This window comes from Lagenorhynchus albirostris, chromosome 14 (genome assembly GCF_949774975.1).
Source record: "Lagenorhynchus albirostris chromosome 14, mLagAlb1.1, whole genome shotgun sequence".
Classification (NCBI taxonomy): domain Eukaryota; kingdom Metazoa; phylum Chordata; class Mammalia; order Artiodactyla; family Delphinidae; genus Lagenorhynchus; species Lagenorhynchus albirostris.
In genome coordinates, this window is record NC_083108.1 from 63565755 (window position 1) to 63583883 (window position 18129).

General features: G+C 41.9%; 1 protein-coding gene across 3 annotated transcripts in view; it reads right to left on the reverse strand.

Moving 5' to 3' along the window:
* SPECC1L (sperm antigen with calponin homology and coiled-coil domains 1 like) overlaps nucleotides 1-18129 on the reverse strand; it is a 128227-nt gene that overhangs the window by 73155 nt on the left and 36943 nt on the right. For 2 of the 3 annotated variants that reach the window (XM_060120830.1, XM_060120831.1), the window contains exons 3-5: nucleotides 14694-14847; nucleotides 10157-11787; nucleotides 8347-8554 (exon numbers count right to left, since the gene is read on the reverse strand). In XM_060120830.1, coding sequence (XP_059976813.1) covers nucleotides 8347-8554; nucleotides 10157-11787; nucleotides 14694-14847 — 1993 coding nt within the window. The remainder of the gene's footprint in view (nucleotides 1-8346; nucleotides 8555-10156; nucleotides 11788-14693; nucleotides 14848-18129) is intronic. The other variant, XM_060120832.1, reaches the window with a different exon arrangement.

Genomic DNA, 18129 nt, shown 5'->3' on the forward strand with positions numbered 1-18129 from the left:
AGAAAGCCCGCACACAACAACCAAGACCCAATGCAGCCAAAAATAAAATAATAATACATAAATTTTAAAAAGATTAAAAAAAATTTTTTAATTAAAAAATGAGATAAAACATGGGTGGAAAAAAATGGCCATTTTTGGTAGCTAGTAGTCAATTTCCTCCCATTCATCACCCCAAAATTATTCCAAAAAGTTAGGGCTTATGAAATAAAAAGTTAATTAATTACTTTTACTCAGTAATTCAACAAACTGCTCATAAGTACCTACTTTGTATCAGACTTTTTTACAAGGTGCATGAGATATAAGGGAAAGGAAGAAAGGTACAGTTCCTACCCTTTTGGAGACAGAAAAGAGGATGTTTTCATATGCAAAGGATTATACTTTAAAAGTCTGTCTCGGGCTTCCCTGGTGGCGCCGTGGTTGAGAATCCGCCTGCCGATGCAGGGGACACGGGTTCGTGCCCCGGTCCAGGAAAATCCCACATTCCTCGGAGCAGCTGGGCCCGTGAGCCATGGCCGCTGAGCCTGCGCGTCCGGAGCCTGTGCTCCGCAACGGGAGAGGCCACAACAGTGAGAGGCCCATGTACCGCAAAAAAAAAAAAAAAAAAAAAAAAGTCTGTCTCTATACAAGCTGCTTCAGACCTCATTTAACCTGGAAACTTAATGGGCAAACGGGCCACCCAATTTGGCTGAGGGCAAAGTGGACAAGCAGGTGAGTGAGTGAGTCCAATACCCTGACCCGAACCTCCAGAGGAAAGGATGACTCTGGAACCAGCAGGGAACTTGGCTCCGTATGACCTACATGTAGATGAAATCAGGGTCTTGGTGATATTACCAGACATAGACAAGGAATAAGGACAGAAGCTAAAATATTTCTAGTGTGGAAAACACTAGGGGTTACACCTTTCATTTACACTATATTTATGTATAAAAAATATTTTATAATTAAAACAAGCAAACAAAAAATGTGTAATTTCTCCTCTGCTGCAAATCCTTTGTCTCTTCTTTTGGTCACAAAGGATCTATCTAGGTAACTTACATGAGACAGATGACAGCAAATCTTGCTGCAGCCCACTTTAACATCTGGTGCCTTGATTCCCAGGTGACACTTTAAGCCACGTGGCCATCTTAGACTGATCATAAAATCTCAAATTTCATTCATTTATTTTGTTCTTATCCTTTTCTCACCAACCTCTACATTCATGGCCACAGAATTCGCATGATCACTACTCTTAAAGGACATTCTTTTACCCTCAGCACTACGTTATTTATTGTTGGCATGTCTTCTTTCAAACAGAAGGGAAGCTGGCAGCCAGTGGACATATTCAGACCGAATAAAGTGCACTTCAAGTGTCTCCAGGGAATTTGATTTAAACTTTACAAAAGCATTAAAAGTGACAACAAGCTTTTCCTCCCTGGAAACAAAGACGTCTATGCTCCAGTTCTCGCTGTGAAGAGGCTTATTAGCAAACGGCCGCCTCTCCCAGTGACCAGTCACACAGGGCAGCTTAGCCTGCAACTCTGGGGCCTCTAAACGCAGTTTCCTTCCTCAAAGCTTTAAGTGTGAGAGACACTGCCATCTATTGTCTTCAACTCAAATGTAACATTAAATTCTATCAAAGAACAGAAGAACTACTATGATCTCATTTTTAAAATTATAACTCAATTTTACAATGTTATCTTTATTCTAGAAATCAGGTAAATTTCTATTCTCATTGTTATTAGTCCAACTTTGCTCTGAACAATTCTGGGCACTGCCCTGCCCATTTAATAATGGGGTTCATAATCTTTTTCACCACCAAGACCTATCATCACCAACAAAACCAGATCCATCAACCAGGCCTCCATGCTGGTTCCAGTTACAGTTCAATCACTCTTGAGGGTGTCACTGGGCAGCTACCACGGCACAGGATCTACCTACGACCCTTGGGGTGTAAAGTAATGAAAGTTCCACCAACCTTTCCTGCCCTCTGAGTCCCAGAAAACCCTTAGGGTACAGATACCCGAGTACTCAAGTCAGACTCCTGCATCTGGTCAAGAACCTCCAACTGCCATCAGGTGCAATTTTTAGAGGAAGGGAAAGGACCAGGGGAACCTATCAGTTAAAGCTCCACACCTCAGGGGCAGGGGAACAGGGCAGGTGGTGTATCCAACTACCAGACCACAGCTTTACTCCCAAACCAGAACTCCTGATGCAGGAAGAGGACACACATGAGTTTCAAATAAACCATTTACTATTTTTATTTGTCTTTTTTCTTTTTTTAAAATGTTTTGGCCGCACCACGTGGCATGCGGGATCTTAGTTCCCCGACCAGGGATCAAACCTGTGCCCCCTGCAGTGGAAGCAGAGTCTTAACCACTGGACCGCCAGGGAAGTCTCTGTCTCTGTTTTTAAATTCTTATTTTACTCATTTTTATCCCCCTCCAAAAAAGTAAATATAACTTTTACCCCTTGATTCTAAAAGTAATGCACGCTCACAGTAACAAGTCTGGAAAACAGAAAATGGTGACAAAAATAAGATTACCTAGCATTTACATTTGGCATATATCTTTCCAGATTCCATATATGTGTGTATTATTTTTAAAGAAAAATGAAATTATACTATTTATACTGCTTCACAAGCCCTTCCATTAAGCAGTAGATACTGGACAGCTTTATCAATAAATACAGACCTACAGCACCATTTTGATGGCCATGATAGATGGCCATCGATTGGTTGGCCATCAATGTCTATCAATTGGATATATCATGATTTGTCTCAGCAACCTCCTATTAATGAACAGCCAGAAGGGTTCCAATTTTTGTTATAAACACTATAAGTGTCTTTACAGTTTTTCAGATGTTACTTGAAGACACATTTCTAGAAGTAGAAGAAGTGAAGGACCATTTGAAACTATCAACAGGATCCAAGTCAATCCATTAGAAGGTTCTAGCTCAAGAATACAGAATTTTTTTTTGAGAAGTCACCACGTTAGAGCATTTATGGTACAGAATACACTGAAATCGGTATTTCTTAGGGAACACCATTATGCCTGGCTACAATTTCAGTGTAATGTTGTATTTAAAACTTTTATGGTTTTAATTACAGAAGTAATATACTCAGCTCATCCTCTATGCGACTTGCCTTATTTTGTGCACACATTTCTCCGTGCCTTGTTTATTTTGGCTGATGAAAGAGCAGCCACAGTAGGGATGTGCTAGGCACATGGGTTATTAACTAGATCTCGACTTCTGAAAATACAGGTAGCTTCCAAGTTTCTGTGGTAACCAGCAACTCTGCAGCAAGCATCCACATCTATGTATACATTTGCAAACTTGTAAGAATGTTTCTGAAGAGCAGGTTTCTGGAAGTGGATTGCTAAATTACTGTTGTACTTGAAAAATGATGATCAATACTCCAAAAAAGCTGCAGTATATGAGAGGACCCTTTCTCCTCTCTTACACCTTAGCAATCTTTTCAATTTTTCACACCTGCATCTTGTTTTGAGTTTCTTTGCTTTTTTAAAAGTCAAGCATCTTTTTGTGTCTTTTTCTGACTTATCCATTCATACACTTGATTTAGCTAATGGGTTATTCTAGTCTTATTGATGTACAGAATCTCTTTACATATTTGACATGCATTATAAATATTTCTCTCAATGTCATTTATTTCTGGCACTTTGCTGAATTGAAAATTTCAATTATACATAGTCAAATATGAGACTTTTTTCCATTAAGGCTTCCAAGTATTCTACCTTCCAGGCTTTTCTCATCACAGAATTACACAGCTTTCCTCTATTTCCTTCTGCTCCTTCTCTAATCTCAAGCCACCCTTGTTCACCACTGTCGCTAATGTTCCATGTATCAGGATGTCAGGCCCTAGCCCCAATCTTGGGAACTACAGAGGGCAGGAAAAGGGCAGGACTTAACTGCAAGCATGCACAGAGCATTACTATGCAGACACTAAGTGGTTGATAAGGTCGCAACTGAGCCAGACCTGAGGTCTCGCTGGTGTCACTACTCGTAATACTAGTCAGCTTTGGTTTGCTGGGCAAGTTATTACCTTTATTTTTGGGGATTCAGTTGAGCTGCTTCTTTATGCTGTTTCTCCCTTAAGCTCTTCTAAGGTGTTAAGTGTCTAATAAGTCCTGGCTGGTCTTTTTTACTTGTAAAGAATGATTAGATCAGTGACTCCTGCATGCTTCTCAACAGAACAAACGGCTAAAGGCTCTGCTGATGACACGAGCCTGCAGGGTGGGTGGGGCCCTCTGGATGTACAAGATGGAACGGGCGGCTTCTGCTGAGGCAACAGGTGTATGTGTGTGTGTATCAGTTTCACTGCAGGGCCAAGTTGCCTCTCCCTCTAGGTGGTCTTCTCTTTAAGACAGCAGGGCAGGCTGCAGTTACTTCTGGCACAGTGTGAAGGTCGTGCTGGGAGTCCCTGGCACCATACTCCCACCTTACTTAGAGGTGAGCGCAGCAGCAGCCTGGGGGCAAACACCAGAGACAGCCCCGACAGAGGAGGGGGCAGTACAGTGTAGCAATCCCTTACACTGTGGCCTGAGACCGCTGCTGGCCCCGGGACCCTACGATCCCTGATGTGGAGGTTTCAGTGCCCCCATCCCCAGGGCTCTGCTGGGAACATTATTACTCAGAGCTTTAGTGTTCTCCTAAACTGCAGAATGTTCTATTCTGATTGATTTCTCCACAGCCAATTCCATCAGCTTTATATAAAGTGTTCCAGAAATTACCCCAAATTGCTGACCTACTGATAGGACCCTTCCCCTGTTTTCTATCTTTGCTCAAGCTCATTGTAATTTTTATATCTCTCCTGCCATGTCACTTGGACTTTGGAAGGGAAAGGAAGTATGTATGATCTCAGGCCATCATCTTGAACTGGAAGTCTTAACAGTAGTTACTGAGTGACTTTTTATATCAAATCTTTCCAGCTCAGATGCTGTTGAGAAGTACCGCAGGCCAGGTCTACGCAGTACAGCACTGATGTTCTCTGGGAGGCCGCCTGGACTCCCAACTACATGATACACCTGTGATACTATCCCACAGATATCACTGATACTCTACTCATTTTTTCCAATCTTTTTTCTCCCTGGATAATGTCTACTGATTGGTTTTCAAGTTCACTGGCTCTTCTGTATCTCTAATTTGTTGTTTAAATGACTCTGTAACTTGTTATATTAGCTGTTTAATTTTCTAGTTCCAGAATACCTACTAGGTTCTTTTTTTTTACAGTTTTTATTTCTCTGTGGAGATCTGCTATTTGTTTGTCATGATGAGCATATTTTCCTCTACACCCTGAGTACAGTTACAGTAGCTGTTTTAAAATCCTGTCCATTAATACCAAAGTCAGAATCGCTTTGGGGTAAATGAGGAGTGACTGCCAATGGGTGCAGGATTTCTTTTGGGGGTGATAAAAAAGTTCTAAAATTGACTATGGTGATGGTTTCATCCACGGAAGAATATCTCAATTTCCCAATTAATAGCATTCCCTGTCATCGAGTCCCTTATACCAAGTGCTGACTTAGCATCAATCCCAAATGCTAGAATTCTCTAGGAAGAAAATTAACTCCTATCAGACTATGGAGATGTAACAACAAATTATAATGCATGAAACTTGTTTGGATCCCAGTCCCTATAAAAAACTATAAAGGACATTTTGGGGACAGCTGGGAAAATCTTCACATGGGGTATTAGATGATGCTAAGAAATTACGACTAATTTTACTAGATGTGATAACGGCATTGTGGTTTCGAGGAGGATGTTTAGAAGGTGCATGCTGAAATATTTAGAAGTTAAGTATCAAGAAGTCCACAGCTTACTACCAACTGATTCAGTTAAACACACACATACAGAAGGCAAACACTGCAAAATGCTACCCACTGTCACATCCAGGCAGGAGGTGCTAACTACCACACTACTCTCACAGTATTTCTATACATTTCAACTTTTCATTTCAAAAAACTGGGGAGAGAAACTACATGGCTAAAAAAAAATTTATCAAGGTTTTTCAGCCTTTTTTTTTTTTTTTGCGGTACGCGGGCCTCTCACTGTTGTGGCCTCTCCCGCTGCGGAGCACAGGCTCCGGACGCGCAGGCTCAGCGGCCATGGCTCACGGGCCCAGCAGCTCTGCGGCATGTGGGATCTTCCCGGACCAGGGCACGAACCCGCGTCCCCTGCATCGGCAGGCGGACTCTAAACCACTGCGCCACCAGGGAAGCCCTTTTCAGCCATTTTATGGTTAAAATTCATACAATGTCAATGTAACTTTTATTTTGGCATGATAAGGAAAATTTTGTCCCAGGAATCCTTATCACCTAACAGTTTTCTAGCTATTACCCCAATTACCACAAGGTGTCACTCTTTCCACATTCAAATCAAAGGGTTTGCAAGGGAAAAGGCTATTCTTATCAGTACAAAATGGAAAACACACTGAACTCCCAAGTTAATCTGAAAAACTTTAGAACCTCTTATATTTAGGAAGTAAAATTAGATAACTTTCTCAGTTCAGTGACAATGAAATACAGACTAGATATAAATGTTAAACTAAAAGTTTTTTTAAACTTTAGATGAAAAAGTTCATCACTATGTAAGAAATACAATCCCACAATCCACTACTTCAGTATCCAGATACCCTGGAATATTCCAAATGACCCTGAGGTCAACCTACAGATGCTGGGTCAACTAGCCAGAGCTCAGAACTGCCACCAGACACATTCAGGGCTCCTGCAAATGACCGTCTCTTACCTGGAAATATCAATAGTTCAAACCTCCCCTCCACCCCACCTCTGTATCCACAGCCCAGGGGCTCTGGCTACTGTATTGACACGCTGTATCTGCCTGTCAGTCCGCTGTCAGGGAATAAATAGTAAACCGTCAGTGCTCAAAGGAGCAGCATCATGAACCAGAAATTTTAAGAGCTTTAACCAAGGCATCCAAAAAGGTTACCTCCATTCTCCCTGTCCCCACCAGGCCATCATTAAAGTGTATTACAACTTAAAACCTGTTAAATTTGAGGAATCTAGATGAAGAACACATAAGAATTTCTTAAATGTATTATTTGGAAATAATTTCAAACTTACGAAAAGGTGCAAGAAGTAACACAAAGAACCAAACACCCATTTACCTCCTTCTCAGATTCGCCTACTGTTAATAGTTTACCGTTGGTTTTATCATTTGCTATCTCCTATCCCTGTCCGTCTGCCTCTAATTGTCCCTTTTTCCTGAACCCTTAAGGATATACATCACAGTCCTTCACCCCTGAATATTCAGTGTGTGGTTCCCAAGAATACACAGACACAGCTGGGTTATCAACTTCATAAATTTATACTGACACAATACGTTTACCTAATCTCACACACATTCCAGTTCCATCACCACACCTTTAGAGCAGCTCCCGACAGCCCTGGAGCCAGTGCAGGCACAGGGAGTGCATGGGTTGTCCTCCTCAGCCTCCTACAGCCTGGAATTTTCCCTCAGCCTTTGTCTTTTATGACACTGGCATTTTTGAGGATACAGCACCATTCGATCCTGCGCTTTTAGTACAACATTCCTCATTTTTTGTCTGTTTAATGTTTCTTTATGATTAACTGAAGCTATGCCTCAGCCAGAATACAGCCTAGTGATATCCATGTGCCTCTGTCACTTACATGATCACCCAATCACCAGGTCACAGTGTTGCCCAATTGTTCCACTGTGTAATTTCTGGTTGTTTCTTTTTCCTCACTTGTAACATAATAAACAGTCTGTGGGAAGACATTTTAAGATCATGCAAATTTCTGTTCCTCATCAAATTTTCCACACAGAAATGCTTTGTACTATTTTTGCAACCTTTTTTAAAGTCTGAAATACTTACAAAACAGTTTTTTAGAATCTTTTAAAAAGCAAACAAAGCAACTCAAAATCTGAGTTTCAAGTCTACCTGATCATAAAATCTCCGTGAAAGGGAGGAATATTAAACAAATAAACAAAAACCTGTGCCTCAGGCATAAGATTATAAAGGATAAATATTTTTTGGTCTCAGTATACTTGCAACCACTAGACATCGACAACAAATGGCTTTTCCTAAGATCTAGAAAGTTAACAACCCCATTAGCTTCTCACTTAAATGATTTTCCATAATTAAGCAGTTTTAAAGAGATGCTTCCACTTAACAGTCCTTTAGGAGCCAAATAGCAGCCGGAAGACTGCCAATGGCCATGGGAAGCTCTTGCCCACACGCGTATCTGCTGGCCACTGTGCTCCTGCCTTTGAACCCCTGCCCCCCAGGCAGAGCCACGCCCCCCCCACCCCGTCATTTTGCTACTTAGAACGCAAACTCTTCCTACACGTTAAGACAGGTGGGACCTCACTTACTCTCTAAGTCGGAGATGATGAGGTTGTCATGAAGCTTCACCGCCCGGTGCTGTTCTACTTCGTCTTCAAGTTCAAAGATCGTTTCTTTCATGTCACTCCTTTCTGTCTCTTTTTCTTCCAGCTCTGATCTTAATTTCTCTAATGTCATATTCAGATCTTCTATTTGCTTCTTAGCTTCTTCTTGGAAGGCTCTGTATTCATCTTCTACCTGTGCAAAATTGATAGTGCAGATCAGAAAAGTAAGAGTTGTTCTAAGATAAGTCCTAGGACAGAGGCACACCTTGTCTCAGCAGGGAGCTGAGCGTGAGCTGCTCTGCGTGAGCAAGAACGACCTGTGTAATAACTGGGTGGAAGGCGCTCTCCAGTAACATGGACTTCACACAGTATGCTTAAGCATGATCTGCTGCCACATCACTGACTGAAATTACACTGACATCTCACTGAACTTCACTACATTATTTATGAGGAAATTTTGGAAATTTTCCCTTCTCCAAAGTTTGGACTGAAGGCATGCATCTGATTAATGATTAACATGCTTTCCCACAAAAATGATGTCTGATTTGTGACAGTTTCAAAATCAAATTAAAAATGGAAACAAAAAAGTTCTCTAATATAGTCAGTGTTAGTTCATAGTGGCCCCCAATATACACGCTCCGACAAATACCACATCTCCTAAACTGTATCTATGAAAGTTGTCACTTAAAAAATTAAGGTTTATATTATTCAAATTTTGAGCAAAGATATACTGTTTCCTACTTTAAAAAATTTTTGCACTGAAACAGGAAATAAAATGTAAGCTAGGATAATTAGATAAGTCATGCAAATAAACACTACATCAGGGACTTCCCCGGTGGTGCAGTGGTTAAGAATCCACCTGCCAATGCAGGGGACACGGGTTTGATCCCTGGTCTGGGAAGATCCCACATGTGGCAGAGCAACTGAGCCTGCGCTCTAGAGCCCGCAGGCCACAACTACTGAGCCCACGTTCCACAACTACTGAAGCCTGCACGCCTAGAGCCTGTGCTCCGCAACAAGAGAAGCCACCGCAACGAGAAGCCTTCGCACTGCAACAAAGAGCAGCCCCTGCTCGCCGCAGCAAGAGAAAGACTGCGCACAGCAACAAAGACCTAATGCAGCCAAAAAAATAAATACATTTATTTAAAAAAAAATAATAAACACTACATCAGCAACCGCGTGGGGCTGGCGACTGCCAGCAACCCTGGGCTGTAGTTCTGACTGAGTCCTCACTATCACACTGCGTGTAAAAAAAAGGGGGCTGGACCAATGATCACTAAGGTCCCCACCAGCAACAAACCATGGGCCTCTAAGAAATAGGAGCCTTCACACTCCAAAAGTAGTTTTAAATCACAACAGAACTCTACTTGAAAAACTACAACCACAAAAAGATAAGAAGAGGCAGACATTGCTGGTCCCACAGACTGGAATACTGGCTCTCTGTTTTTCTTATGCCAAACTACATTACAGAGGAGGATGTAAAACTGCATGACACACTCCCCTGGGCATACCCAGAACTAGGGACAACTTCTGTTACAACTTCAGTTAGTTGTAACTCCAGCCCCATCCTCTCACAGGCAGGAAAACAGTAACAAAGTACCAGTGAGTGGAAGTGACGTTATTATAAGAATACTTTTCACTCCATCCCAATACAAGAAAACCATTCTGAAGCTTAAAAAAATATGATTAACAAAAGCTAATGACACACCACCAGGGCTGCTGGCTCTCAGTAAGCATGCCATGTACTGCAGCCGCATAACACTGGTCCAGAACATTCTATCTACTTAAACAGTACCTTTGCGATGGTGTCCTGCAATCGATTGGCATCATTCCGGGTGTGAGCCAGATCTTCCTGCAGGCTACTGGCCAGAGTCTCTGCTTTTTCTTTGTCCAGCCTGACACTCTCCAGGAGATCCTGAATGTCAGACTTGTCTCCGGAGTTATGGATGGAATACAGCTCCGCCACTTTCTGCTTCTCGTTCTCCAGCTGGGCCTTCAGGCGATTCATCTCGATCTGGTCACTGGCCACTGTGGCTTTGAACTCCTCCAGTGTGGCTGCCAAGGCTGCCTTGCCCTTCTGCTCAGACTCAACGATTCGCTCCATGTGGTGGTTGCGCTCCTTGAGTGCCCCGATCATCTCCTGAGCTTCCTTGTTGTCTTGCTCAGCCATCTTCAAGGTATTGCTTAAATGCTGCTGGACGCCAAGAAGCTGCTCCCGTTCAAAACGGGTGTTCTCAGCTAGATCCATGTAGCGTTGCTCCAGTTCCATGTAGCGTCCACTTTTTACATCTTCATCTATGACATAGGAAATGTGATGCTCATCTAGAAGGGAGCGGAAATATTCGATCTGTCGGCTGAAGTGTTCCAACTTATCGCTTTGCTGACATAACGACTCCATGAGAATCACCTTCTCCTCTCCGAGCCTTTCGTTTTCGCTGTTCAGCTCCTGGGTGATCTGCTGTAGATCAGCGAGCTCTTGCAGAGTCGCCTGAAGTTCCTCACTCGTACTGTGTTGGTTCTCCTCCATCTGGTGTATCCGTTCCGTCAAACAAGCGACGGACACTTCGCTGGCGTTCCCGCTGCTCCCCTTCCGAGAGCGCTCTATGCTCGGAATGCCTTCTGACTCCGAGGACGATGGTGCATCCAGGGCGTCATCGCTGGATGTGAGGGGCTGGTACACCTCGCTGCACTCGCTGTCCAGGTTGTCCATAGAGTTACTGTGCTGATGGTCCATGAGGGTGTTTTCATCCTGGCTCAGGAGATCCTCCACTGACCCAGGGGCAGAGCCCTCCACTGAGGAAGTCAGAGTCCCCCCTCCATCGCTCTGGTTACCAGGGGTGATCTCTGGGCTCAGGGACTGATAGCCAAACAGTTTCTCAGAATGGTCTAGCCTCTGCTCCAGGGAGAAGCCCAGTGCGTTCAACCTGTCCTTTAGCATTCTGTTTTCATTTTTCAGCTGGTTGAGCTCCTCGCGGATGGCAGTATTCTGTTCCTGTAACTGCAATAAAGTGGACTCAACGTCAGTGGGCTGGTGAACAATGATGGCTTCCTTCTCGGACTTCTCATCCCCCTCAGGAGGGTCCTCGTTAATGCCCAGCTGAGCACGCATGTCTCGGAGTTCATTTCTCAAATGTAAAATCTCCACGTCTTTGGTTTTTGCCAATGTGAGAAGATCCTTCACTTTGGCTTCCAGAGCAGCTTTGTCACTGATCTGATTGTCCGATTTGGACTTGCTCATACGAATGTCGCATTCCGTAGCCGTGCGACTGCGGGAACGTTTAGCCAACGCCATGTCATTAGCCCCCTGACCTGCAGAAGGTAGTTTTTTGCTCTGGTTTAGTCGGGTACGTTCACGTAATCTTTCTCTAGTAGAACTGGATTCTTTATTACCTGTGGAAGTGCTCCGCTTGGTTGAAGAACTCGTGCCTACATGTTTAAGACAAAGAATATAAGGCAAAAACTTAGCAATAGAAAGGCACATAGTGGGACTTCCCTGGTGACGCAGTGGTTAAGAATAAGCCTGCCAATGAAGGGGACACAGGTTCGATCCCTGGTCCGGGAAGATCCCACATGCCGCAGAGCAACTAAGCCTGTGCACCACAACTACTGAGCCTGCGCTCTAGAGCCCATGAGCCACAACTACTGAAGCCCATGCACCTAGAGCCCATACTCTGCAACAAGAGAAGCCACCACAATGAGAAGCCCATGCACTGAAACAAAGAGTAGCCCCTGCTCGCCGTAACTAGAGAAAGCACACGTGCAGCAACAAAGACCCAACGCAGCCAAAAATAAATAAATAAATAAAAGAAAGGCACATAATTATGCCCCAGGTTGAATGAGATATAATCTAAGGATCTATAATCATAATCACACAGTGATTCTGACCTACACTAATTCTGCCTGAGAGTCTGGTTACTGTAAAGTTGTTTCCTCCAAACTGGAAAATCAATCATCTTTTAATTATCAATTAAATGAAGCTATTACTGAGTTGAATACCGCAAAGGGGTGAGTTTTATGGAATGTGAATTATATCTCAATAAAGCTTTCACATTAAAAAAAAGCTATACACATGAACTTGAATCCCAAACCATGGCTTTCAACAGGTGGCCAGGGACATAGTATCTAGGGCAAGCCAGATGAAGGTGACTCTAGGGATAGCCAGTCAGGTAGCAAACTAACTGCAGAAACAGACAGTGAAGGAAGATTACAGATGACCAGAAGTGAGAGGCAGCCTGTGGACAAACAAAAAACCTAAGCTACCTACAATAACCACAAAAACTATGATCAAAGTAAATGCAAAAACTTTTTCACACCATAAAATGCCACAAAATAGTACCAATAACAAGAATTATTAGAATAGACAACATGCACTTATACTTACTACACACACATATTAACACTTCATACACATTTACACAAGCTTCATTATCATCATCCTGTTTTACAGACAAAGAAACCCAAAAAGAGATGTTAAACAATCTGCTGACATCCCACAGGTAATACATGGATGAGCCAAGATTTACACACAGGCAGGCAGTCTAAGCAGTATGCCACTCTGCCTCCCTAAGTGTTCAAAAACGATGATGCATCACTGCCAAGTTATAACAGCACGTTCGTCAAATATGCTGCACAAGGCACACCATTACTTAACTGCTAAAATTTTAAACCTGTGCAAACAATTGACAGGATCATGTATTTAATATAAAAAGAACAGGAGTATGTTTAAATACCCACAAACACTTAAGGAAATCATTAGACTATTTTTTACTTTGAAAAATAAGTCCTAGACCTGACCAATAAATATTTTTAAAGAACCAACTGGTTCTTTATGTGGCAGGCACCAGGCTAACCAGGTAACGGGGAGTAACAGGTCTACACGAGGGCTTCCCTGGTGGCGCAGTGGTTGAGAGTCCGCCTGCCGATGCAGGGGATGCGGGTTCGTGCCCCGGTCTGGGAGGATCCCGCGTGCCGTGGAGCGGCTGGGCCCGTGAGCCGTGGCCGCTGGGCCTGCGCATCCGGAGCCTGTGCTCCGCAACAGGAGAGGCCACAACAGTGAGATGCCCGTGTACAGCAAAAAAAAAAAAAAAAAAATTGAGATGTAGAAACAAACTGCTGCTAATGAAGGAAGAAAGAATGGTAGGACTGGAATGAATGGATCTAGGCATCAACCATCAGAGGCTGCTAACAACATGGAACGGGACACGGCCAGAAACAATGGGCCTCCTGACGGATAGACAACTATTACCTAGGAAGGAATTGGCGGGGGTAAGAGGAAGGAACCTGAGTCTGTCCCGTCAAGGCTCTAAATTCAATGACATTTATAGTAAACAGAGAGAATAAAAGAATAAAATCAAGGACATCATAGGAATGTGACATCAAAATCCAGATCACGGGACTTCCCTGATGGCACAGTGGTTAAGAATCTGCCTACCAATGCAGGGGACACTGGTTCGATCCCTGGTCCAGGAAGATCTCACATGCCGCAGAGCAACTAAGCCCGTGTGCCACAACTACTGAAGCCCGCACGCCGAGAGCCCGTGCTCTGCAATGAAGAATGGCCCACGCTCGCTGCAATTAGAGAAAGCCCGCTTGCAGCAGCAAAGACCCAACCCAGCCAAAAATAAATAAATAATTAAAAAAAAATCCAGATCACAGGAGGGAGTTTCATAGTGGTCCAGTGGTTAGGGCTCGGCGATTTCACTGCCAGGGCCTGGGTTCAATCCCTGGTCGGGGAATTAAGATCCCGCAAGCCACACAGCACGACCCAAGGGTGGGGGGACATCAAGATCATGGGAAACTCTACAGATCAAACAACCAGTTTCCACAAAAATTAAATTGCAAGAAAAAAGTGGGATGAACTCATAGATTTAAAATGAAGATTTAAGAGACACTTCACCAATTACTATATGGACCTTAAGTGAATCCTGGTAAATCCTGATCCAAACAAATAAGTAAATATATGTATGTAATATTTATAAGACAGAAATTTAAATATTTACTGAATAATTTATGATTTGAGAAATGGTTATTAATTATTTTAAGGACTGATAATGGTATTATGAATATATTTTTAAAAGAATCCTTGTCTTTCAAAGATAATTAAATATTTGTGGATGACATCTGGAATTTGCTTCAAAATAGGGGAAGGTGGGTGTCAAGGAGCTAAGAGTGGCCATCAGGTGATAAGGGTGATGAGTACACAGAGATGAAATACCAGATACTTTTGTGCATGTTTGAAATTTTCTACGATTAGATGGAATTCCCTAAATACCTGTGCACTCACCTACTCAAACACAAAGGCAGTGTAACCCTCACACCGAGTGCGCGCCTACCTGTGCTACTCTTGGGTCTGTTCTCCATGGTGCTCATGGCAGGGGCAGATGCTGACGGTGCTGCGGAAGGGCAGGTGCTTTTCTTCCCTTTGACACCATTAGTCACAGTCACCCCTCCAGCCATCCCAGCTAAAAGGTCATCACTGCTCTTGGTCTAGAAGCAACAGAAGATAAAAACAAATTGATTAGATGAAGCAAGATTAAATAACATTTTGACACTAAACAAAGCCCTTGACTTTCACGCTGAGTTCAAGAATTCTACAAGGACTTTCTGACAGTTACCAAGCAGCACATCACTCTGTGCTACAGAAACAGAACTTCTTCACTGCTTCATAAATGATCACTTCTTTTTTAAATTAATTTTATTAAATCTTCACCCTAGTATATACTTTTTTTTCTTTTATAAAGCCATTTTAAATTTTATTTTATTTAGTTATTTATTTTGGCCACACCGTGCACAGCATGCAGAATCTTAGTTCCCCACCCAGTGATCAAACCTGCGCCCCCTGCATTGGAAGCACAGAGTCTGAACCACTGGACCTCCAGGGAAGTCACACACACACACTTCTTTTTAAAATATGAAAATCATAATGTACTCAGAGATGTTATGGAAGCCCACTGTGTGCCCCCACGTGCCAGATTCAGTGAGGGGTGGGAGAAAGTGCAGACATCCTCCTTGCTACCGCTCATCTAGGATGTGACTCTAGGATAGCAACATCACATGTGCTATCTCAGGAAAGGTCTGTAAGGCCACAGGAAACGCCACCTTGCAGTTTCTAGAGAGAAGCAGTACTGAGGGTCAGGAGGAATCTTCACTGCTCTGAAGTGATGCAACGATGGAGCCAATGTCTAAAAGAAGTTATTCTGAAATTTATTTTTCTTACCTCTATTTTTTTTTGTAGTCTAATTTAAGCCAAAATTGAAAGGAGGGTTGTTGTTTTTTAAAGCCTAAGTAATATACAAATAAAAAATTAGAAATTTTATGGTTAGAGTGAGGGTTAAATGATCATACTACTCGAGAAAGACCATTTGTAATATTTATTTATGTTTTATGAAGATGATTAAAAAATGTGAGCTTTTTAAAAAGAAAACAAGCACTCTGGAGAACTGGATTGGGTATAAAATTGTTACTTAAGAAAAACAGTGAAAAAATCTGATTTTACTTCTCCTAGAAATGAGAGAGAACAAAGAGGAGTTAAAGGTCTGTGGGGGGGAAAAAAAAACCCTGCTTTTAAATAAAATAACCAAAAGTTTTGCCCACTAAGGTGAAGGCACAAGTTAACCAGCCAACTTATGCTGTTTCCCATTGAGATAATCACCCTCGGATAATCACAATGAATTCATTTCTACAAATTAAAATGGTTCAAAAACAACTCATCTCTAAATCTGAAGCCTCTCCCAGTTCTAAATGTCAGTGACTGTATATGGAGTAGTACCATTAGGTAGGTCAATCTGTCTCACTAAAAAAGAGGCAGAAAGAAGATTAATGTTTTAAATGAATTGTCAGAATTAAGCTTTGGTAATTTAGGGTTGTCATATTATGAAAAATCTAGATCACATAATAAGGAAGGGGGATATTGCATTAATCATTAAGGATTGTTCTTTTTTTTTTTTTTTTTTTTTTTTTGCGGTACGCAGGCCTCTCACTGTTGTGGCCTCTCCTGTTGCGGAGCACAGGCTCTGGACGCGCAGGCTCAGCGGCCATGGCTCACAGGCCCAGCCACTCTGCAGCATGTGGGATCTTCCTGGACCGGGGCACGAACCCGCGTCCCCTGCATCGGCAGGCGGACTCTCAACCACTGTGCCACCAGGGAAGCCCTGTTCATATTCTTTAAGACTAGTATTTCTTAATGAAACTGGTTATCAAGTATGATGCAAAAAAATAATTGTAAATCAAGTTACACCCCCTTCCTGTCTTTGTACCTCATCTACTAAGCAGTAAATAAACTTAGCATATTCTTACATTTTCAAATTATTTTTTATATTGTTAATAAAAGTTAAAATTATCTTTGAACTAATTTTCCTTCCTCCATAAGTTAGATATTCTTTCCTTCCATAATAATTACATCTGAAGACCACCCTACATACTCCTGTAAAAAGTGGCTGAATTGTCACAGTTCTCTGTTTACAATTTGCCTTTGGGTAATAGCAAAGTTAAACATACATCAGAGCACCAAATCAAAATCTATGCAGTTATCACAATAACTAGAATAATACAATATTGTCACGTTAATTAACCAAACTGTATATATAGGCACTTGATTTATGACCAAAGAAGCAGTACAGAAAAAATGGAGTTTTCAATAAATGGTGCTAGGTCAACTGTATATTCACAAAGGAAAAAAGATGAATGAGCCCTATTTCACACCATATCAAAAATAAATTCCAAGGCTTTCTATCATTCAAAATCCTGAATGATAAAACAAAAAACTGAAAAATTTGACTACATAAAAATCTTAAGAAAAAATTTAAATTTTTGCATGGCCAAAAAAAATAAGCAAAGTTTAAAAATAAAATCCACACATGAGAAACTGGGTAAGTATACTTGCAATATCTCACAGATAAAGGGCTAATATCCCTAATACACAAAGAACTCTTAAAAATTAAGGGGAAAGAGACCAAAAAACACAAAGAATAGTGAGCAAAATGAACAATCACATACAATCAACTCACACAAATGTACGAAAGAAGGTGATTAGTCAGACTAACTCATATTAGAAATACAAAGTAAACAACATTGAGATACCACTTCTCACCTCAGACTGGCACAAAAGGAAAAAGTATGACACACTCCTTTGGGAAGGATGTGAGGAAACAGGCACTCTCATAAGTTGCTGGCGAGAATGCAACTTGATTGACAGAGCCTTATGGAAGGAGTCTGGTGACATCTAACAAAGCTACATACGCCTTTACCTCCTGCCCAGCAATCCCATTTCTAGGAATTTAAACCTGAAGACACACTTCCAATAAGACAAAAATACATATGCATAAAGTTACTCATTGCAGCATTGTTTTTAGTTGCAAAATACTGGAAACACCTTAAACGCCTGTACATAGGTTAGTAGCTGAATAAACTATATATATCCATACAATGAAATGTTAAACAGAATGAGAAAGACTGCTAAAAAGTGGTGTGAAAAGATTTCTAGAATACGTTAAGTGGAAAAAAGCCAAGTGCAAAAGTATATCTAATTATGTCAACTTTTGTGTCAGAAAGCAGAAATACAAAATAAACATCTGCTCATTTATGCAAAAAGAAACATAGAAAAACTAAATTAGACTGCTTAGCTCTAAGCAGTGGGTGGAGACAGAGTAAGGAGTATGGGGGGCACTTCGCTGACCACATCTCATACAGTTGTGACGCGTGGAACCACGGGAGTGCTTCACGTGTTCACAATGAATAATTAAACAAGGGTGGGGGACCCTAAAGTGGAAC